Source organism: Urocitellus parryii, chromosome 4, assembly GCF_045843805.1.
Source record: "Urocitellus parryii isolate mUroPar1 chromosome 4, mUroPar1.hap1, whole genome shotgun sequence".
Lineage (NCBI taxonomy): Eukaryota > Metazoa > Chordata > Mammalia > Rodentia > Sciuridae > Urocitellus > Urocitellus parryii.
The window spans coordinates 201,082,531-201,105,663 of NC_135534.1; the positions used below are offsets into that span (position 1 = coordinate 201,082,531).

Here is a 23,133-nt window from a genome sequence, read left to right on the forward strand (position 1 = left end):
CTGGCCTCCTCCTGCCCCCAGCACAGGACACCTGGGAACAATCGTGCCAGTCCCTCTGACCCAGAAACCTTCCTCAGCAGGTGGTGCACCAGCCTGAGTTTCAGGTGGTTCTGGGGCCGAGGGCTGGGAGGCCAGGTGTGGCCACGTTGGATGAGCTGCTGCCAGGGAAGCTGAGGGGGCTTCAGGGGACGGAGTGAGGGACGGGTCTGAGCCTGGAGGCAAAGGCACCCGCTCAGCATGGACCCCCGAGGTCAGTGTGGCCCCTGCTCAGGGAAACCTGCAGCCTGGGACGAGGCTCATCACCACTTCTTTCCCAGAGTGGGGAGTGAGGCAGGCGGCAGGAGGGGCTCCCTCTCTGTCGTGGGGACACTGAGGCAGGGCCAGCCTTTCGGATCTCCACTGGGGAACGGGGGCTGCAGTGGGTGGAACTGCGGGTCTGGCTCCAAGTTCCCGTGGTGTGCACGCCCCTGCCCCCCCAGAGGGCCCCGCCTGGGGAGGGACGAAGTGGCCCTGGCTCCCAGACACCAGGCCTCGCCCTCGCGTGCAGTCTGCCTTTTTCACATCTAATGAACACGTTTCAAACACTGCGAGCCCTTCAAAACACCCGAGGTTTGTGTTGACAGGCGCGTCCCGGGAAGCAGCGCCTTTAATCAGCCGCCCCTTTGAGGCCCGAGTGCGCTCTCCTCTGATATGGGCTGGTTTGAAATCGCGAGGCCTAGTGGGGACTCGGGTGGCCGGGGTTCCTTAGGTCTCTCCCACAGGCCCCACCCGGCCCCCACTGGGGGGGCGTAGTTGCTGGGAGATGGGTCAAGGCCCAGGCCAGGTGGGCTCAGTGGCATCTGTGTGTCACTGTAGGGTGGCTCTCCCATGAAGCAGGCTGTGCCACCCACAGAGGTCCCCAGGGACAGGGTCCCTGTCTGTGGAGACACCTCCTCCTGCCAGCTTCTCCCAGTCCTCCCCAGAATCTGGGGACGCATCCCCAGTGGCGCACCGCGAGCTCGGGTGTCTTTGAAGTTCCTCGTTTCATCTTGGATACTCAGCAAGTGGCGCCTGCTCCATCGCCTCAGATGTGCCGTCGGCGGGACGTGGGCTGCACGTGACTCGCTCCAGGTCAGGCTGGTGCAGCGGAAGAGGCGCTGCCCTGCCCTTCTGCCCCACAGCAGCTCAGTGATGGACCCCAGAGCACCCCCCTTTAATGTGCTCATACCCCGGGGAGCAGACCCTCCCCTCGGTGGAGGGACCTGAGGACCCCGCCTGCCCGGGATGGGCCCCACCTGCCTCCATTAATGCTTCTTAAATCCACTGGGTTTTGTCCCCGTCTGCTGAGCACCTGAAAGTTGCCGCAGGTGGGCCACCAGCCTCAGCCTTCCCTGGCCCTGGAGCCTGCCTCGGAGCCCCCAGCACGTGTGAGAGCTGCAGGTGCCCAGGGTCCGCCCGGAGGTCTGGCCACAGCGCTGGGGCCACGTTGTCACAAGCCCTCCCAGGTGGCCACCCATCAGTCCAGCCTTGACACATGTAGCTGGCTCCCCCAGGCACCCCGGAGATAGGCCGTTCTTCCTCCTGATGGGTCCCCTGCAGCAGGGCCCCCACTCAGCAGCAGCCTCCGTCACCACTGGACGGAGAGGGTGGACGGATGACCAGGGGATAGATGGATGCACCCACTGTTGGCAGACAGTAAATTGAGGACCAGACAGATGGAGAACGATGGGTGGGCAGCGGTCTGTGGTCCTGGCCTCTTAGAATAAAGCCCCCGGTTGCCCGAGGCACTCGTGACTTTCCCACAGTGGGAGCGAAGCAGCCAAGGCCCGGCCACTGAGCAGGTCATCCTGGCCTGTCCCAGCATCCTTCCTGTCAAGGCCCAGGCAGATGTCAATTGAGCAGAGGGAAGTCTGAAGCAGAGAGGAGCCGCCAGGCCAGCCAGGAGGGGCCTCCACAGGGGTCCTGAGGGTGCAGAGCAGACATGAGGGGACACTCCAGCCCTCCCAGGGGACAGCACCTCCGCCCATCACCTCAGGGCTGCTGTGTACCCCATGGACCCTACAGGCCTGTCCCCCATAGACGCACCATCCACAGCACCCGGGTGCTGGAACCTACTTGCATCAGCCCAAGGTGCTCACCGGGTGCCTGTTATCCTGTGGTCCCGCCATGGTGACTCAGGCATCCCCTTCACACTTGGCTGTGACTCCAATGAAGGTGGTTTTGCTCCTAGGAGTCCCTGTTTTGCCTTCCCCGTGGACTCCCATAGGTGCTTTGCTGACCGACAGCCCTCCCTGTGAAGAGCCTCAGCCCCGGTTCCAGCTGTCCAGTGTGCAGACAGGATGGCGGCTCTCCAATCGGGTCTGGAAGGGCCACCTGCTGCCCTTCCTCAGGGAGCACAGCCATGGAAGGGAGCCTGGTGGCCTCGTAAAGCAGGAGTCGTGGTTTAGACCCCTGAACTCACAAAGACCGTCCCTCCATGGTGGCCATACGCACTGAAGGGGTGCCTGAGCTACAGGGAAGGGGACAGACCCTGGCATAGCCCCGCGTGGGTCACTGACTCGGGGACGCACACAGGCACCGCGCTCAGCTGTACTGGAGCAGGGTGCTAGTCACGGCAGCAGACAAGGCCCTGTCCCTGGGGGGCCCACAGCCTCGGGCAGTGGCACCCAGCGCCACCCAAGCCCCCTGCTCATGGGGCAGCCAGTTTTCCTCCTTTTCTGATAAGACGAGGAAACCAAGACAATAACAGGCTCAATAGATTTTGAGATTAAGAGTTTGCTGCTTTTTCTACTTTTACACTGTGCTTTTATTTTATTTTTTAATTTTTTGATAACTATTTTATTTCATTCACTTATTTTTATGTGGTGCTGAGGATCAAACCCAGCACCTCACACATGCTACGCGAGCGCTCTGCCACTCAGCCCCAGCCCCTGGGCTTTTATTTCAAATAATACTGTCACTAAGGGATAGTAGGGGTTTTATGGGGGGATGATTTCTAAAAATACAGTTTTTTTTCCACTTAGAGAAGGAATGATCTCCCCGGGCTCACTTCATGAGTTGGCACAAAACCCACCCTGTGTTTGCCCCCCAATGTCTTTTGCTGCTGTGTACCCCATGGACCCTACGAGCCTGTCCCCATAGGCACACCATCCAAGATGCCCTGAAGCCCGGGCCGCTGCTGCCTGGCCCGTTCTGTCAGGACCCCTGTGTCACCTTGGCCACGCTGGACCCCAGCTCCTTCCTCTGCGTACCGCCGCAGCCTGCTGTGGGGCACGCATCTCCAGGACAGTGACGATGCTCTTGTGGAGCACATTTCAAAACCTGGTCCTCAAGCCTCCTCTACAGTCATCCTCCACGTGGGCTGATTACAGTCTAGATCCCTGGGCCCCCCCAGACTGACCTAGGCGGCCTCTCTGCCACAGCTTGCTGCCCCAGGGGTGGGGACTTGTGCCCTCTCAGGAAGTGTCCCCATCTTGCACAGCTCAGCTCTTCTGAAGCGTGTTCCAGAGGCAACAGGGCAGGGCCTGGAGGTCAGCACATCCTTCCAGGATGTCCTGAGTGATGGCCTTTCCTGAGGGAAGAGGGGACCACCAGGAGAGTCCCCTCCTGTTGGTGGCTGAGCCTCATCCTCATCATCCAAAACTTTTCTTTTTTTCAATACTGAGGAATGAACCCACAAGTGCTTTCCCACTGAACTTCACCCCCAGCCTTTTGTTTTACTTTTTATTTTGAGACAAGGTCTTGCTAAGTTGCTGAGACAGGCCTCAAACTTGCCATCCTCCTGCCCCAGCCTCTTGTGTATCTGGGTTACAGGTGTGCACCACCGCACCTGGCCTATTTTTTTTAATATTTAGTTGTCAATGGACCTTTATTTATTATTATGTGGTGCTGAGAATCAAACCCAGCGCCTCACACATGCTAGGCAAGTGCTCTGCCACTGAGCCGCAACCCCAGCCCCCACCTTTTTTATACTTTTTAATTGAGGTGTGATATGTATACAGTAAATCCCCTAGTGCCCTTCCTGGGCCACTTTCCCTGTGCATGCTCTTTTGGCCTGGTTTCTTTCACTTAATATTTTGCTTATGAATGGACCTAGTTTTGTTCTTTTTAATGCTATATAGTATTCCACCTATGATTAGGCTGTAGTTTATGTGGTTTATCAATTTATCCATTCTGGTGACTGAGGTTTGTTTCCATGCTGGGCTATTGCACATCCCCTCTGCACATCCTTGATTGTGTCTTTTAAGAGACAGAGCATCGGGTGACACCCACCTAGGAGTGGGATGGCTGGGTGACAGCCCCGGCAACCTGTGCGTCAGTAGATCTTTGTTCTGTTTCGTGTCATTCTCATGGAACACGGGAGGTGCCGTGGCTCTGTGTGTCACCTGCTTGGTTTTCTTGGCTTTGGTTTCTCTCTAGCCCTCAGGTGGGTGTGTAGTTGCAACCTGTTTTACTTGTATTTTGAGTCTCCCTGATGAGTACTGAGAAGCCCGATGCCTCGTCGGGCCATCCGGGTCCTCTCTCTCTGAGACGCCCCTTTGCTCATCTGAGGGGCGGGCTGTTTTCTTCTACTCACTGGTTTATAGAAGTTTTAAAAGATAAGCAGCTGGCTCGTGCCTGAAATCTGTGGCTTAGGAGGCTGAGGCAGGAGGATCACACATTCAAACCAGCCTCAGCAGTTTAGCAAGGCTCTAAGCATCTTAGTGAGACCCTGTCTATAAATAAATAAAAATTTGCGGGGGGGGGGGGTGCTGCTGCGGGTGCAGCTCAGTGGTAGGGCACTTGTGCCCAGCACTGCAACAAATGAATGAGATGAAATGTATCCTTCGAGTCAGTCCAGGGGGGCGGGGTGTATGGATTGAAGAGATTTCCTCAGGCTGGGGCTTGCCTTTTTTTGCTACCAGAAATCAAATACAGTGGCACTTTACTACGGAGCCACATCCCAAGTGCCCCCACTTTTGTTTGTTTGTTTGTTTGTTGAGAAAGCCTTGCTAGCTTAGGGCCTTAATAGATTGCTGAGACTGGCCTTGAACTTGGGATCCTCCTGCCTCAGCCTCTGAGATGCTGGGATGACAGGTGTGTGCCACCGTGTTTGGTGTGGCTTCCCTTTTCACCCTCCGAATGGTGTCTTTTGATGAACTGAAGTTCTTCACTTTAATGAAATATTTTTGAGGTTTGTGCCTTTTCTGCTTAAGCTCAGCCAACCCTAAGTCTGGACAAGGGGTAGCCACAGATGGTGGCTATGTACAGATTTGGGCACCTGTGGGTCCAGGGTCACACCCCATTTCTGCTGATTTATGGGAGCCTCTTCCCCTGTCTGAGCCTCAGTTTCTCCATCTCTGAAATGGGGCTGCCTCCTCATGGACTGTTGGAAGTGAGTGAGAGAGTGTGGAAGGGTCACCGTCAGTAGTGATTCTTTTCCCATTCAAAGCCTCATCCAGACTCTTCTGGATTCAGATGATCATGTTAAAGGACCTTTGGTGGCTTGCTTCCTATCCCCCATGGCTGGCAGAAACACTGACCCTCTGGCTGCCCAGCCCCAGCCTGGATCTCAGGTGGGTCCTGGGAAGCTCCTTGAAGTTCTCAGGTGCTTTTGATGCCCTTCCAGCATGGGTAGCTCCCTCTGCTCATCCTCACACCTGACAGGAAAAGACAGGCCCAGAGAGGAAGGGGCTGCCCAGAGGCTGGGGCCGGCTCTGTCCCCTCCCCGAGCCCCAGTGCTCCTGCCCGTCCTGGCCCAGGCCCTCAGCACCTGCCCCTTGCTGTGTTTCAGTTGGGACACCGTACTACATGTCGCCAGAGAGGATCCACGAGAATGGCTACAACTTCAAGTCGGACATCTGGTCCCTGGGCTGTCTGCTGTACGAGGTGAGCCTCTCCCGCAGCTCTGCGGTCTTTGGGGGCACGTCCCTGGGGGACTCCCGGGCAGGGCAGAGCTCAGGTGGGAAGCTAGGGCTGCGCTTGGCTTGGTTAGCAGTGTGGCCCAGTGGCCAGCAGCAGCCAGGGCCAGCCCTGCTGGGCTGCCCAGATCTGGGATGAGGGATGGACTGTCAGCAGACAGAGGGACACAGCTAGATGACGTGGGCCACTCAGGCTCCCTCACTGCCCCCCGGCGTTTCCTTGGTAACTGCATCCGCATGCTGATGGCTTTGCTTGTTGTTCATTATGTGAGGATGGATGGGGCCCGTGCAGGGCGCTGGGGACAGGGAGCATCAGGCCTCGTGCACGAGTCACTGTGCTAGAGAGGCGTTCACGTCCTTCCAGGCCTGGGAATGCGGGTCTCACCAAAGACTGCACCCCGCCCCCAGCTGAGGAAGAGCCACTAGGTGGCCATTTCCAGACCTGGAGCCAGGCTGGACCGAGGGACAGGGCGATTTCAGTGTCTTGGTGGGCCGAGCCCCGCCCACTGACTGGGCACATGGGGAGCATGCACTCTTGACCACAGGGCCATGACAGACCCAGCAGAGGGACGTCGGGGCCCTCTGGCGTCTCGGAGGGGTGCCCAACTTGCCTGACCTGCCCCGGGCCACCCGGTGCTGGACGGCTCTCGGAGTCTGTCCACCTTGTGAACGCCAGTGTCCCCACCCTGAACTGTCACAGCCCTGGTAAATGGACGGGGCGGAGGGCTTTGGTTGGAACCTTGACTATTCCTCTGCTTTCCCTGGAGCCAACACGGGTCCGGCAGAGCTGATCAGCTGAGGAACCTCTTTAAAGGGGATGTGGGTGGGGATACTCTGTGGCAGGGACAGGACATTTCCTTTGCTTCCTGAGAGGGGTCACCTCTTCCTCGCCCCCGTAGTCCTGTGGATAAGCCTGCGGTTCGTGCTGCCCACCCTGCAGCACCTGGGGCGTGGCAGCCCTTGTGTCCCCCTGGCAGTGGGATTGCCCCTCCCTGCATTGCTCATGGACACTGAGGCCACAACTGTTCCCTTTGAAAGGCTCAGATGTTACCGTCTTTTTAAATCAGGGGCATGTGAGTCATAAGAACAGATGTTGCACCTTATCACTGCGTGTGATGTGGGGGTGTGTGTCTGTGTGTGTCTGTGTGTGGGGGATGCTGCTGGATGGAGCCCAGGGCCTCAGGAGGCTGGCAGAGGGCCCCACCATGGGCTGCACCCCCAGCCCCAGCTGACACATCTTTGAGGTCTGGCTAAGGGTGGCCATGTGGCTCGGGTGTGGCCCCTTCTCCTGGACTCAGCAGAGCAGGCAGCCCCAGAGCCACCTCCCAGGTCTGTGGCCGAGTCGGGCTTCGGCGGTCAGCAGTGGGGCAGGCCGTGTTCCCTCTCCTGGACTCTCAGGTGTCAGATGCAGGAAGGGTCTTTAATGAGCAGTGGCTGGGCACTCCGAGGCCAGGCGGTGCCCCCTGAGTGGCCGCCACAGATTGGGGCGTGCAGAGCATGGCTCCCCACCTGTCTCTCCACAGCCCAGCTCCTGGATGGGCTGGAGCCAGAGCTGGTGAGCAGGGTGGGGTGTGGGCTCTGAGGAGGGACAGAGGTGCAGGGCGGGTCTGGAGGGCAGCCATGTCCTTAGCAACAGGAGGAGAGATGAAAATCAGAGCTGTCATCAGCAAGGACCACAGGACAGCGGCTGGTCCTGGGGCCCGGTACTGGCACAGTCACAGTAGCAGGGAGCTGCTAGGCCATAGGCACTGCCGTGGTGCTGGTGCTTGTCCCCGAGGTGAGTCATGAGTTCAGGGTCTTTCCAGCCATTACTCCATGTCACCTTTTCAGGTGACACTCTGGCCACCAAGGGCCAGTGACAGCCAGCTCTCACCCAGTTCAGGGTTCAGTGTAGCAGCCCTGCCACCCACCTGCCTGGCCTGGCCCCCAAGGGGGACTCAGACCCACCTCTAAATGGACATCACATAGCCAGGTGTCCGGTCCTGAGGGGTAGGGACAGCTTTTCCGGCCTCCCAAAGCCCGAGTCAGTGCAGGAGGCAGGGTCAGTGATACATTCTGGGTGTGTCCACACATACCCACACTCACAACTCACAGCTGTGCTCATTTGGGGGAGAGGCGCAGGGCCCAGCAGGAGCCTAGACTGTGGTCAGGCGTTCCAAGTCCCAGCCAGCAGTTGCCTGCCAAAGGGCCAGGGCAGGTCAGCCCCCACTGCTGGGGCCGTCACCCTGTGGATAAGCCGGGGTCACTACTGCCTCACTGGAGTGAATGCACCCTGGGGGCGAGGTGCCCGCTCAGAGGTGCCCTCGGCCTGACCACCAGCCTGCTGAGCCCACGCGAGCTGGGTGATCAGTGTCCACTGCCCACCTCTGAGGCAAGGCTCCCGTAGCTTAGGCCCTGTTTCCCTTTTTGCTTTGGCCAGTGGGAAGCCCTGGTGCAGCTGAGCTTCAGTCCCTGTGTGCTTCCCCTGTCTCTGTCCTCATGGATGTTGACCCTAGTCCAGATGGCTTTTCCTTTTCTTTTCCTACTGTTTTATTTCTGGAAACTGCTTCTTGCCCCCGTAAGCTATGAGAGTCTCTAATGTAAACAAACACAGGCCAAGCCGGCCAGGGGAGAGCGCCCCATCCCCCAGGGACCCTGGGAGGAGGGCGGGCGCATCCTCAGCTTGGCCAAGGCCTCTGCCACACGCCAGCCATTCCCTGCCACAAGCCTTTGTCCCGCTCCTCAGAGGCAGATGCAGCCCCAGCCTCATTGGATTCCCTGTCAGGCAGGCCAGCTCCGGCCTCTCGGCCTCCTGAACACATGTCCAACAGGGGCAGCGTTCCACCCTGGTGGCTCCCCGGCGTCAGGCTCCCGCCTGGGCGACTTGATTTACTTGTGGCAGTGTGTGGGGCCACGTGGCCTGCAGCCAGAGGGACAGATCGTCAGCAGGAAGCCTATGCGATCAGTCAGTCAAGTCCCTCGGGGACTGAGCGTCCTCAGGGAGGCAGGAGCCCATCTAAACCTCACGGCCCTGGGCCCCCATGAAAGAGGGCCAGCATGGCAGATGTGGCCGTTGTGGCCAGCCCCTCAAGGGTGACAGGGCACCCCTCTCCCCACTCCCGCAGCCCGGCAGGGAAGGAGAAGCGGATGTTTTCCCAGCAGACGTGGAGGGGCCACATCTGGGCCTGGGCTGCGGTAATTGGAAGGAGACGTCCCAGTGTCACGTCGCAGCCTCCGCTGGTCAGCCTGCAGGGTCTTCCCAGGTGCCAGCCTGAAGAGCTGTGACAAAGCCGCCCCCCACCCCCCCCGCAGATACCAATTGGCGATCTGGCATGGTGCTGGGCACACATGCCTGGAGCAGCACGGCCGGGAGCTGAGGCATGCCCAGCCAAGGACAGCACTGCCCCCGGCCCCCCGAGTGGCTTTGGAAGTCTCAGAAGTGCCATATACTAGCTCTCCATGGTGGCTGTGACAGATCACATCAGTTGATGGCCCCGAGCAGCATGTCCCTCTTACAGCGCTGCAGGCAGGAAGCCCCAGTCCTTGTCCCAGCTAAGGGCAGGTGTCAGCAGGCTGATTCTTCTGGCCAGGCAGGGGTGTCTTTTCCACAGAAAGTGGAAGGGTACTCCTCTCCAGAACACGCTTAGTGTGCTCCGAGCCCTCGCTTCTGTCAGCACATCCAGTCTCCCTCTGTCATCACTAGGACCTGTGATTAGTGAGACCCACCCGGACAGTCCAAGGTCCCTTCCCACCTCAGGATCCTAAATTTAATCACATTTGCAAAATCCCATTTGCCACATAAAGTGACATTTGCTGATTCCGGGAACTAGGTCGTGTATGTCTTTGGGGCTATTATCAAGCCCGCCGCATCCTCTTTCGCACCTGGGCATCCACCTACCATCATGCACCTTCTGAAGTCACCGCAGATTCGATGCTGGCCCCCAGCTGGTGAGCCCCCAAGCACACGCTGGGGCCAAGTGCGGTCGGCATTGGCCTCAGGAGTCATGCCCCATGGCCTGGCCACACCGCCCTGGGCACAGGAGCAAACCATGGGAATCAAAGGCTGGCTGCAGGGGCATCCTCAGCCCGGAGCCTGGGCAGAGGTGCCAGAGTGTGGCCACACCAGGCCCAGTGCTTCACTTAGGGGTCCCCCGGGCTCTACAGAATTCATGTATTCCCACACAAGCCCACATCTGAGCACAGAGCTGAAGGCGTTGGCGCTCAGTGCCAGGCACCCCCGCTGGAACCCCTCAAACAGACTCCAGGCCCCATCTGGGACAGAGAGAAGCAAGAAAGTGGGCTGAGGGATGCCCAGCTGTGCCCACATGGGACGCCGTTCTAAGATTCTGACTTGAGCAGCAGAAGAGCCGGGATGCTCCTCCCTCAGGGATGAAGGCTTAGACTGCTAGTTCGCCCTGGGTCACCCTTCACTCCTGGACGTGCCTGGGAGAGGCTGGTTGATGAGGTGGGTGTCTGGGGCCCGATAGGCAGGAGTCAGATGCAGTCACTGTTCTGCTGAAGGCAGATCCCCACTTCTCCTCTGACATCTCTGATCATGTACCAGTTTCTCTGAGCCCTCCCAGCGGGGGCAAGTGCTCACCAGCCCCCTGCTCCTTGGCTGGGTGTCATCTCAATGATGCCGGGAAGTTCTGCATGCGAGGAGCAGAGGAGCAGTGCCGAGAGCCATGGCCCTGGCAGTTCTAGCAAGGCAACCAGTGTCACCCTGAACAGCAATCCCTCCTCGGCTCCGACAGCAGAGGCTGGGTGGCCGCCGGTATGGGAGATCTCGCCGTCCCGAATAATCGTTCTAATCCCAGTGTCGCCAGCAGCCCCAAAGATTCCTTCACAGCCTGTCACCCTGATCTGGGTGGAAGGCCAGTGGCCAGCAGCTGGAAGGGGGGCAGGTGGGGATGCTGCTTGTGCTGGAATCTGCAGTTAGAAATGGAGACGTCCCTGTTTGGGGAAGGCCAAGATGGCCCTCTGGCATAGCCCACTGCTGGCCCTGTTCAGAAGGGTTTCTGAAAGGCTGTGGGAAAGGGCCAGGAAGAATGGAAAAGTCATCTGGAGGGGAGGGCTCACTGCCCCCTTAAATTTTCCGGGGTCATGTTGGAGTCCCAAGCAGCCAGGTTTGTGAAAACCGAATCAGATTTGTCTAAAGGGTGACCAGGTCCCCTTCAGGTCAGATGCATAAAAAACCAGAGCCAGCATTAGTGGGGCCATTAGTGAAAGCACCCTGTCTACCCGGAGCAGAAAGCCTCCGTGACAAGCCATCTGGAGCCTCTAGCCATGGCTGGGAGGGCACTTGGGTCACTCCAAGTGACCACCCTGAAGTCACAGCTGCTCTCTGCTGTGGCAACGGATGTCCTTTCAAAACTGCCCAATTAACCCTTGGCACTGAGGCTCTCGTTTTTTGGAGATGTGCCGCCCTAGTCACGCCATTTTCAGACTCCAGGGCGAGGCCAGCTTCTGGTCAGGTGGGCAGACTCCCTCTCCCTTGCCGAGTGCCAGAATGTTCCTCTGTAGCCTTCCTGCAGGGTAGGTTCATGGTTCACATGAGGTCAGCCCTCAGAGGGGCCGAAGCCATGAGTGCGTGGAAGGAGAGGGGATGCTGCCCCTGTACCCCCATCTGAATATAGACATTTGGTCAGGAGCCTGGGCCACAGGTGCTGTTCCAGGGCAGACTGCCATACGTGGCCTGAGGAAACCTCAAAATGCTGGCTCCCCACAGGCCATCTGCAAACCCAGGGACTCTGTCTGGGCTCCAAAGCCCTCGTAGGTTTTTCTGAAGAAGGCAGGCCCTGCTCTGGGAACCATACTGGTCACGGGTGAACAGAGGGTGGAGGCATTCCCTGGGCTACCCTGGCCTCCTCCCTGCCCTAAGCTAGGGCTCTCTGGCCCACTCTCTGGGACATGAGGTCCAGTGAAGATACCTTAGGCATCCCAATACCAGAGCCAGGGACCCCTCAACCAGTAAACCAGAGCAGAGTGGCCTTCACAACCAGGGTCCTCAAAGGGAGCCAGGGCAGGGCAGTGAGTCTGGCACAATTACTTGACGGCACTTCATTAGCAGGAGGCACTGGGCTGTCATTTGTGTAGGTAACAGTGAGCAGGAGTGACAAGAAGCACTTGAATCCCATTATAGATTAATCAGCAGATGGGGCCAGAGGATGCCTTGCTTGGCCGCCACCTCACGGAGCCACTCCATGGCTCCGCACACCTCGCTGAAGGCTCTCCCGTTGGTTCTGAGTGGCACGGTGCAGAGTCCGGGTGCCCACCCCCCACAGGTGGAGGAGGCCCAGTGCTTCCTCAGTGGAGGAGGACTGGCTGGGGCCACCATCCAGTCTGCTCCCACTGCCCTTGCTGCTGGCCTCCCTTCAAGGTGGAGCTCACACCATCAGTCTCCACAGAGGGTGACACAGCTCAGCTGGCTACACCTCACCACAGCCCTGCAGGCCAGGGCCACTTTCCACCTCACAGAGGAAAGTTAGCCAGACAGGCGAGCATGGCACAGGTCCAGGCACAGGGTCCCTGGCCCAGGGATACCTGGGCTTCTGGTTTCTAAGAACGCTCGGCAGAGGGCTGGCGAGGAGCACAGCACAGCCTGAGCTTTCACATCCTCCCCACCCCCATTGCAGGGCCTCAAGCAGGCAGTTTCCTAAAAGCATGCCTCGGGGCGCTGGCCTCCCTCAGGGCGTGGGAACTGCCTTTCAGGTGAAGAGGACAGAGAACCTGTCCGCCTAGGCCCAGGCCCATGGCCTGGGGCAAGCCCGTCTGCACCCTCTCCCTGCTGTCATCCTTGGGAGCTGGGGCCTGAGTGGGGTGGGGGACATCCCCTCAGTACTCAGCTGCCCCTCCCATCTCTGAACCCTTGTCCCCATTTGTTTATATACAGTCCCACGTCCAAGCAGTTCCAGGGCAAAGTGCTGCTGGGCAGTCTCTGCAGTGAGGCCCAGAGAGCCCCTGCCTCAATTTGGTGGTCCCCTTTCCGTAGAGTTCTGGACGTTGAGGCTGAAACTGCTCTACTGTCCCCTCCCCTTGCAGATGGCAGCTCTCCAGAGCCCCTTCTATGGAGACAAAATGAATCTCTTCTCCCTCTGCCAGAAGATTGAGCAGTGTGACTACCCGCCACTCCCGGGGGAGCACTACTCTGAGAAGGTGAGGTGGCCAGGCTCAGTGGGTCTCCAGAAGGCCATATAGCTCACGGGAGGGACACTTCCAAAGCTCATCGCAGGGCTGAGCTCAGGGGCACCTCACAGGGTGAGGGGAAGAGCTTGGGGAGGTGCCTGCGGGGTCCGGGGCCAGGTGAACTTTATTGAAGGGGTTTCCAGAGTGCCACACAGCCCTGCCCGCAGCAGCAAGAGCCCATGGGAGCTGGCTGGTACAGCCGACACAACACTTTTTGGCTTCCCACTTGGCGTCTGAATGTGAGGCCACCTGTCCCAGGTCCCAAGGCCAGGAGCCACATGGTACCAGACACTGGGAACCAGATAAGAGGCAGGAGGTGGCAGGGTAGCGCCTGCATTCACCCATCCTTGGTTGTCACTAGCTCCTGTGACAAGAAACCACAGCAGGTGGACTGACTGGTCTCCTGCTTATTACAGCAGACCTAAGTCATGCCTCGGGTTTTCATTTTCACATTTTTCATTGGGTACAGGGGCTCGGGCCACACCAGTACTGGCCATGTGAATATCACCTTCCTCAGTCATCATTTTGTAGATAGGGCTAAAATCATGTCTTTCATGGGTAAACTAAGGACGGCTTCCCAACACAGCAGGGGTTAAGGGTGTGGACGTGGGTTCTCAGGCCCCCTTTACTGTCCTTGGGTATATCACTTACCTTCCTGGCGTTTCAGTTTCCTATCTGTAAAATGGGAATAAGACTAGGGTCTTTGATCAAGATCACTGTAAGGATTAAGGTCATGCATGTCTGGGCACCTGGTGTTCCTCCACCACCAACAGCAGCCACTCAAGGCTGGGTGTAGCTCAGTGGGACAACGCACGCCTGGCATGCACAAAGTCCCTGGGTTCCATCCCAGCACTAAACAGAACATGGTCACTGGATACAGCACTGGGTCTGACTCAGTAAATGCTCAGTACCTGGCATTGTTCAAGGTCAATGCTGGTAGGTGTGAGGCCTTCTCAGGCCCAGAGGCCACTGCCTCATGTTGACTTACTGGGTTGAATCCTCCCTCACCCACCTTACCAATACCCATATGGGTTAAAGAACTCATCCTAGATGACATAGTTTGTAATTTGTGAGGCAGGATCAGAACCCAGATGACCCCAAACCTAGCTAGAGTGCCATCATGTTTCTCAACGGCAAGTCCTCAGCAGCCAGAGTCCAGTAGGTGAGGCCTTGGAAGGCACACTCATGTATGCCAGGGCCAGGGTCTGGGGCAGGCCAGCGGTGCTCCAAGCAAGTTGCCTCAGATCCCAAACCTGGTTGCTCCTGCCAGCTTGCACCAGGCAGGGGGTGGGGGCTGTGCAGTGCCTTCTGCTGGCAGCGTTCACAAGCTCCTTGGAGAGAACCTTCATGCTCTGGTGTGCAAGCAGGCAGGGAAGAAAGCTAGTGGCTTTTCCGTTTCTTTTTAAACTTGGACTTCTGTACCATTCAGAAGCGAACAGCAGAGCCGGGCAACTCAGCGCCAATCCCTATTTTTCTGCCTTTCATTGCCAATCCAACAGGCACTGTCGTCTCCGCCCCAGCTGCAAGGCTGACATGAGCACCTGGATCACACTTGCCCACGTTGGCCATTCTGTCCCCATCCACTGGACCCCCTTCAGAGGTTGCCTGTGACATCTTTGGCCACACGCACTGCTTAGCACCAGAGCCCTTGGCATAGCCTGTTTTTAAAGTTACACTGTCTCTTACAAATGAAAATGACTTGATTACTTTTCTCTGTTTCCAAAAATCCCAAATGTGCACTTACTGCCAACTGTGTGGTCACACGGACTTCAGACTCTGGCTTTGGCTTTCTTGGGGATTTAACCCATCCGAGGCTAGCGCAGTTCCCTTCCCAAGTACTGTGAGGGGAAAGTAGTCTTGTGCACAGGCCACCTCAGAACCCCAGGGTTGTTCATTTGTTCGGGAGCTTGGCAGTGTTTCTTCAACAGTGGAATCCCCCTGCGGAGGTCAAAGGCGTGCCCTAATGGTCTACACACAGGTCAGTTAGGACATGCCCACTGCAGAGCAGCCTCCGTCTGCAAAAGCCCAGACCCCCTTAGCCAAGATAGTGTGTTGCAGCCCCCTGGGTCTCCTGGAACATTCCTCTGGCCCTCCCCAGAGTGTGGCCACTGAACTCACTTGGGCTCCCTCTTATCCAGGACCCCCACTCTCCTGGCTGCTGCTCAGGACCCCGCAGGGCAGGCAGCCAGCCCCTCCAGCAGCACATATTTAAATGGAAAACATAGCAGTGAGCCCAGCCATGCAAGTTAAGAGATGCAAGTTAAGACGCAGGCTTTTTAAGGTCATTATTTTAATTACCATTAAAATAATTGGCACTCAGGCTATCAAAATGTGAGGTGATCAGAGGCTTAAGGCACCCCTCCCCCACCCCAGGCGGGCAAAGCCTTCAGTGTCTGTATAATTAAAAGCGCCGTCTTTCATGAGCACAATGAAGAGGCCAGGGGGTGGGCAGACTGCAGCCCTGCTGCATGTTAATGCATTTATTATGATCAATAAGCCCTTTCCTTGAGTTTCGTCCTCTGGTTTGGGCCTCTGCATGACTGACAGCAGACACACATGCGCACACACGCAAACAGATTTGCCCAAAGGTGTGCACAGGACACAGAAGTGCCCAATAAGGCTGCTTTCTCAAGATTAACAGGAAAAATTCTCTCCCTCGCAGCTTCGAGAACTGGTCAGCATGTGTATCTATCCTGACCCTGACCAGAGACCAGACATCGGGTATGTGCACCAGGCTGCCAAACAGATGCACATCTGGATGTCCAGCACCTGAACACGTGTGCACCGCCTTGTCAAAAGCCAACACCACTCTGCCTTACTTGAGTACTCTTCTCTGAAGTGACCACCTGGTAGCCTGGATCAGCTGACACGAGAGGGTCCATCAGGTCCCCCAAAGGCAGCCTTTAAGGCAGACACTGAACGCAGAGCACCGGGCAATGGGCAAATTCCAAAGTCCCTTCTTTGTACTGTTGCGGGCAATCTCGGCTGGGTTAACAAGAGCAGTAGAGTGAGCCACTGAAGCCCCCTCATATCTGGACCGTAATGTGAATCTTTGGGCAATTCCTCCAGGGGCCTGGCCAGGTCTCCACAGACAGGACAGGTGTGATTTGTGTGGTGAGCCTTTGCAAAGACTAGCAAGTGAAGTTTAGTTCTTAAGTATCTTTCCAAACAATCAAGCTGTGTGCTTAATTTACTCTGTTGTATAAAGGGATAAGTGGAAATAATTTTGTAAGTAGAGTAGAGATTTTGCTAATATTTTTATCTGCATTTTATAACTTGAGTAACAGGGAGGAGAACCCAACATCTAGCATCGAGTTTCACAAGGCAAACGGCCAGGAGCGTGTGGTTTGAGGTCTGATTTGCCACCTTCTCCTGAACACCTACCCTGTGTCAGGCACTGTCACCTCCTGTGATGCTGATGGTTCTTTGCATGATCAGTGTTAAGCATTTTCCTCTGTGAGAAGGAAGCATGGGCTACATGAAAAATCTAATGGCTCTGCCCAAAGCTGTTCTTTCCAAATTTTGGTTCTGCAACTTCCTAGTGTTACCTGGGCAAGTTTCGTAGCTTTTTCTGAGCCTTAAGTTCCTCATCTGTAAAATGGGAAGGATAATTTAATCTACCTTCAGGTTTGCTGACAGAATTTGAAATAAAAGAGGCAAGTTAGCATACTGCAGATGATCCAATAGCGAGAGCCATTCACCATTTTGAAAACTCAAGTGCATAGACTATGCAAGTTGAGAATTAAAGTGCAACTGTATTATGTGTAGGAAACCAGAAGCGTGTTCACATATTTCTTGTTCCCAAACAGGATTAACTGTGAAGACTAATTTATAAATGTGAATTTAAGGAAACTGAAGCTCTGGAGGAAATACTTTGAATTTTGTTTTTGTACTCAAGTTAACTCTCTGTCTATGCTGTTGTCACCTGGTGACAGCTCAGCAGTGCTGATATTTGGGTCAGGTTCTTCCTCACCTTCACCTGGCTCCATGGGTGAACTTGCTGACCAGGCTTCCCCAGGGAAAGGACCTGGGCTGGCCACTGCTCCATCTCTGAGCAGAGCTCTGAGTGACAATGCTGGGCTCGAGACTGTCTCCAGACGTGGTCTCTGCTCTGTTCTCCATGTTGGGAATAAAATGAGGGAAGGGAGTTGCTTCTGGGAAGAGGAGGAGTCAGGCACAGTTTTAAGTTTCCACACATTTCTTCTTGAACTGAGAGGTCCTAAATGAAACACGTCAGCAGCACGACATTTTGCAGAGCCTTTAGAAACAACTTGTTAGGCTCCAGACATTCCAAGTAATCCTGGAATGTTTTTAAGCTCCCCCAAATAATTCTGATAATCATCAGCCAAGCTGCTGCCCTCAATAGTCCCATTGTTCTCCCTGGCCCACTCCCCGCAGTTTCACAAGGCAGCTGGCCTCACAGTGGGCTCACCCTGGAATGTTCTCTCCAAAGGAAAGTCAAAAGTCCCTGTCTCCTGCCTAGCACTGACCACTGAAAGTTTTCTGATTCCAGACAGATTATTTGCAAATATTCTGTTTATGGCTCTCAGAGTCCCTGCTGTGTCTGCCCTTGGCATAACAGCCTCGGCACACCAATGAGCTTGTGTTCTGCATGCCATCCACTTCCTACTCCATGAGAACCCTCCACCACTCAGCAGTCTGAAGGTTTGTGAAGTGATCACATCCAGCTAAGCCTGTAAACATTCCTCTGTGATTCCATGAAATTGGTCAGAGTGCAGCGCACCCAGTTTGACGAAGCTATGGTAAAGCCACCATCCCCTGCCTGCCGTTACTCGGTGCTTAGAACTGAGTGGGGCCTGAGAACTCAAACTTGAAGACGCCCCCCACCCCCATCCCTGCCCTGGAGCTGGGGATGGAACCTGGGGCCTTGCACATGCCAGGTAGGTGCCCTGCCCCGGAGCCATGCCACAGCCTACTCTCTCATCATCCCAACACTGCTTTCCTACTCAGTTACTAGGCAGTGGCTGCCCTGCACTCATCACCCTGTTAGGACAATCAAATACCCTGGGGCTGCCCTGAGTAAAGAGGAAGTTAACACAAGGAGTAAGTTAGCAATGTTCACGTGAAGAATCCAAGTAACCAAGTCTGGCTTCCAGCCAGAGGAGGCCTGCTATTTTCAGAAGGCCCTCACCGTTGACACTCACCTGAACCCAGATTGGTACTCGAGGGATCAAGAGCTTGAAAGGTTGATAGGCCCCATGACCACAGAGTCCCCAGGTCTCAGCTGCCCATTGTGGTTTTCATTTTTTTTTTTTTTATTGCACTTCATTCAGCAAACAGGAACCAAATGAAGGTGTCACAGGGGTGTTTCCAGTGCCCCCGATTTCCAGAGTGATACCCAGCCACCCACTAGCACCATTCAGGAAGTGTCCATTGTTTGGACAGTTTCCTCCAGTAGCTCAATCTCCAGGGTAGTGACTTTCTCAGTGAGGACCGCAGTGGTCCCTTTCTCACACCTGTACCGGCCAAACCTAGTGAGAAAAAACAAAAACACAAAGTTGGGATTCTCCAGGTGCCAGACAGAAGGCTGAAGAGAGCAGAAAGTGGCTGCCCTGAGTCCTGCCCTCAGCTTTCTAGTGCTCCAGAATGGGAGTGCCTGGTAGACACATTAGGTCAAAAAAGAGCACCCAGGACACTGGGGGTGCGTATCTCCCCTTCCCCATCACCTTATCCCCCCATACATACATACAAGAAAACATTTGATTATGTGACCGCAGGCTCCAACCTCCCCCAAAGTACCTGTCAGTAACCCTCAGAAGTGAAGCCTCTCATCAAGCCAAGATGGCCCTTCTCTTGCCAGCAACAAGAGCAACTTATTAACTATCACCTGCTTGCTACTCTTTAAAACTATCCTGAAACCGCAATGGCACAAAAATAGTCCTCAGCCAGACTCGGAGCTCATCATTTTAGAACCCACACTCAAGACTCAGGCAAAGTTAACTGGCCTCTGCAGGTACATTGGGCGGGGGGGGGGGGGGGGGGGGGTGTCACACTAGGAGGCACCCACCAATACTGCCATCCTGGCAGTGCACCCACAGGGGCCTCTCTGAGCATAGGGCAGCCTGTAAGCCACATGTTAACTGTGGACTTCCACACTGAGGCTGGCAGTTAGGACAGTGTCAAACAGCAGCACCAACCCAACTGGTCCTCTGGGATGTTCCTAGCTGGGGCACTACTGCTGGCATGGACTACTAGAAGGCTGCTGGCTGGGCCATTACCATGTGCTCCTGGAACAGTCTGCCTCTCAAACAGGTACTTGGGCTCAAGGGAGCAGAAAGCAGAAAAAGTGGACATCTGACAGTTGTGTATTAAATTCAGGAGCTGGAGCACAAAGAAGGCTTTCCCTTTATTTCTGCAAAACCTTCCTGTCCCCACTGTGTTCTTTATCAAGGGTGTGAGTAGCTGTACCTCTTTCATAATGTGTTCCTCCCTCTGTAGGTTTGAAGATGTCATTCAACTCCCACCAAGCTGGCCCTTGGCAGCCTCGTGCTTTGGAGCCAGAGTCCCAGTAGCCCCTATGTGCCTGACTCGTGTGTACCACACCCCAATGTCTTTGGGAAACCCAAAAGCTTCTTCCTCTGCACCCAAGCCTGGGTGCCTGCTTTGGCAGTGTGCAAAGAGGGCCTCTGCCTTGGGCAACAGTAGATTGCACCACAGGTCACCAGGAATCTTTTGAGGCCAGGTCTACACTGACAATGGACACAGGACCCTGTCCAGGACTCTAGCTCTGCCCTGACCTGCTGTCCACTATGAGAATCCCCTCACCTGGGTAGTGCCCCACCGTCAATGACCAGACAAGAAGATGACAGTGAGGTTGTAGATATTGTGAATGCAGTGCTCTCTGCCCCAGGGCACTGGCAGGGAGCAGCCTGTTGAGGGTAGGGGCACACCTATCCTGTGCCCAATACTGGCATATCACCTGGTTAGTCTTCCAGCCAGCACTCCTAGCCACTTTGATTTTGCTCCCTGTGTTCAGTCTCCTTTACAGGTAAACAGGCTTCTGCTGCGCTCCCTTATGCACAAAGATTCTTGTGCTAAGCACAGATTCCTTTGGCAACCAAGAATACTACTTTTCTCCTCCTCTTCTCTTTTTTTCTTTGGCAGTGCTGGGGATGGAATCAGGGCCTCCCACATGATAGGCAAATGCTCCACAACTGAGCTACATCCCCAGCTCACAAATACTGCGGCTCAAATGTGGCTGTCAGAATCCTCTCCCAGGACACTCTCCAGTCTAGAATGGATGGAGCCCCTCTCTGCCCATCCCCCACCTCCTCCCCATGAACCGGCTCCAGCCACACTATCAATTCTCATCTTTAGGGAGCTGGGTGAAGCCTGCTCCCAGCACAACTGTGTACCTGAAGGGTGGCCTCCCTTCCTGCTCAAGGCCCAGGGAATTTCGTGGGCTCCTTGTGATCCCCTGTCTAGCTCCACCACTTCAAATGGAGGTCGAATGATGCCCAAAGCCACCACAGCAAGTCGGCCACAGCATTCCCCACCACCTGCAGAGGGCTCTACCCCAATTCACACTGAACTCTGAGGTGAGTGCACACTGCTGGCTCTGAAGGCTGTTCTTTCCTTGTGAGTGAATCTTGGAGGTGAATATCCACAGCGGAGTTGAACGTAAGCATTCCAGAGGTGGCAGAGGTCACAGGTGCAGCTGTGCCTCACTCGGGAATGAGCCCAAGAGCCACATTCTGGCTTCCCAGCTCCAGGAAGAGATTAGAAGCCACAGGGTGGTCAAGCAGCTGGACCCACAAGGGCGGGCCAATAAGCTGCTCATCTGCACACACACCAGCCAGATCTGTTCAGCAAACCTACTAGAACCTCACTCACTACTCTGAGCCTGGCCCACACCACCAAGATGAGGCACCTGCATGGCATGTGCCACCAACTCAGTGGCACAACTCCCCTCTGGCGTAGTAAACACCATTAACTCCCACGGCCAACATTCAGAGCTCCCAGCTACTGGTTTAGAGGCTTTTAGGCATCTTGGAGCAGTCTAAGTAAAAAGCTGTGAGCCAAGCGCCCTGGAAAACACACCTCACAGAACTCCATGCAGAGTTCAGGGGATTCTTTAAGACACTCAAGAAAGGACAAAGATGACTGAAACCTCTCCATCCCAACTTGCAGCCAAGAGCTCTCTCCTGAGCCCATTCCACCTCTCGCACCAACACTTTATGGATTTAGTCACTGTCCCACATCTGGCAGTAGCTCACTGTCATAAAGCAGACTCACAGACCCATGGAAGGCTGGTTGGAACAGCTTTTCTCAACATGGGAAAGAAACCTGGTCCAGATACCATGGAGATAACAAGAGGTCTATGAGGCCAGAGGCATAGGAAGAATATCTTCTCTTTCACTCACCTGGTCCCCTTCTTGTTGGGCACTGAATAGGGGCGAAGAAAGTCCAGCTTGCTCTTGCTGATGACACACAGATCGATGTTGCTTCCAGACCCCAAGTCATTGAAGATGCCAGCTGCAATAGCCTCGCTCACCAGCTTCTTGGCCTCCTCCTCCTGAAAAAGGAAGGAAGCCATAGTGTGCACTGTCCCCAGACAAGCTGCACACCTGTTCTGAAGCCCACAAAGTACTTTCACAAGCTGTGTGCAGAATCTTCTGGGAGCTGTGCAGTGTTTTGTATTTTTTTTAAGTTGTAGATGGACACAATACCTTTATTTTATTTATTGATTGTTATGTGGTACTGAAGAATGAACCCAGTGCCTCACACATGCTAGACAAGCGCTCTACCACTGAGCCACAACCCCAGCCCCGTGCAGTGTTTTTTCAACAAGGTTTTATATAAACGATCTCATACCTCAGTAACTTGCCCAAGGCCTCCCAACAGATAAGTGGGAACCTGAGATATTCAAACTCTTTATGCATGAGCCCCTTTTCTCAACCTTACCACTCCATATCACATGATCACCTCAACCTGGGAACTATGGGCTGCAGTATTTATCATTCAAAACAGTGGTCAGTAAACTCTTCTTGTAAAGGATCAGGTAGCAAATATTTTAGGTTTTGTGGGCATAGAGTAGGTCTTTGTCGTAACTATTCAACTCTACCAGGTAGTACAAAAGAGCTATAGACAATGCATAAACAAATGGGTATGACTCTGTCCCAATAAAACTTTATTAATAAAAGGTAAAGTAATGGAAAGGCAGTGTCATGGGGTGGGTGGGGTGTGGGTAGACGAACACCAACACAACAGTAGTTCTGGGAAAATGCTGGCAGAGCCAAGGGTGGGATTTCTTGCCCAAGAGACTTTATCTCCTCCCACTAATGATCCTGCAAGTTCACTGAAGTGACTCACTGCTCTGAATCACTCTCTCCTTTACTCCACCTCAAAGCAGCAAGTATGAGTCCCAACAGCTACTGGTGAACAGGTGGAGCCATTCCTTTCTTAGTTAAAAAGGCTATCACATGCCAGGTTCTGTGCTAGGTGCCAGGACTGTAGAGATGGATGAAGCACCAAAGTCCCTACCCTCTAGGGACCCAAGAGTTCAGCAGGGACATCAGACTCAAGTAACCAGAGCACAGTGTGATAAGGACAGAAGGATGACTGAGTAGGAGTCACGGGAACACTGACAGCTCGGGAAAGCCTCGGGGAGGACACAGGGCACTCGGCAAAGGGCAATGCAACCAAAGGCAGCCCAAGTCCAAGCCCTTTAGGCCACATATACATAAATGGACCAACGTCCCAAAGAAAGGCCTCTGTGCTGTGCTGCAGCTGCTGCCCAAGTAACTACCTTCAAGAAACAGATTCCTTGCCCAAACTCCAACCTGAGAGCCTCAAAAGATTCACTGGCTTTAAGTTGTAAGGAGATGTGAGCCCACCCGAGGCTTCTGCTCCTCTGCCAGCCTCTGGCCAGCCTCAGATACCAGTGACATGAGCGCCCTCTACAGACATAGAGAAAAACAGAGAGGCTTCGCAGGAAGGGGATCTGATCTGCACCAAGCCAGAAGCAGGACTAGGGGGTTATTTTGTATCTTTATCTCCCAGCTTTCTGAGTGGGATCCATGTGGGGTCAATGAAGACAGCTTCTCTCTGGGGCATATATGGTCCTGTA

At 55.1% G+C, this 23,133-nt stretch overlaps 2 protein-coding genes across 3 annotated transcripts in view; one reads left to right on the forward strand and one right to left on the reverse strand.

Moving 5' to 3' along the window:
- Nek6 (NIMA related kinase 6) overlaps positions 1 to 16,890 on the forward strand; it is a 73,277-nt gene extending 56,387 nt beyond the window's left edge. For both annotated transcript variants that reach the window (XM_026386422.2, XM_026386423.2), the window contains exons 8-10: positions 5,753 to 5,847; positions 12,900 to 13,013; positions 15,706 to 16,890. In XM_026386422.2, coding sequence (XP_026242207.1) covers positions 5,753 to 5,847; positions 12,900 to 13,013; positions 15,706 to 15,816 — 320 coding nt within the window. In that variant the 3' untranslated portion in view covers positions 15,817 to 16,890. The remainder of the gene's footprint in view (positions 1 to 5,752; positions 5,848 to 12,899; positions 13,014 to 15,705) is intronic.
- A 1,405-nt stretch (positions 16,891 to 18,295) lies between these two features.
- Psmb7 (proteasome 20S subunit beta 7) overlaps positions 18,296 to 23,133 on the reverse strand; it is a 53,730-nt gene continuing 48,892 nt past the window's right edge. Inside the window, exons 7-8 of the mRNA XM_026386373.2 lie at positions 21,428 to 21,579; positions 18,296 to 18,535 (exon numbers count right to left, since the gene is read on the reverse strand). Of these exons, the coding sequence (XP_026242158.1) occupies positions 18,424 to 18,535; positions 21,428 to 21,579 (264 nt within the window). The 3' untranslated portion in view covers positions 18,296 to 18,423. The remainder of the gene's footprint in view (positions 18,536 to 21,427; positions 21,580 to 23,133) is intronic.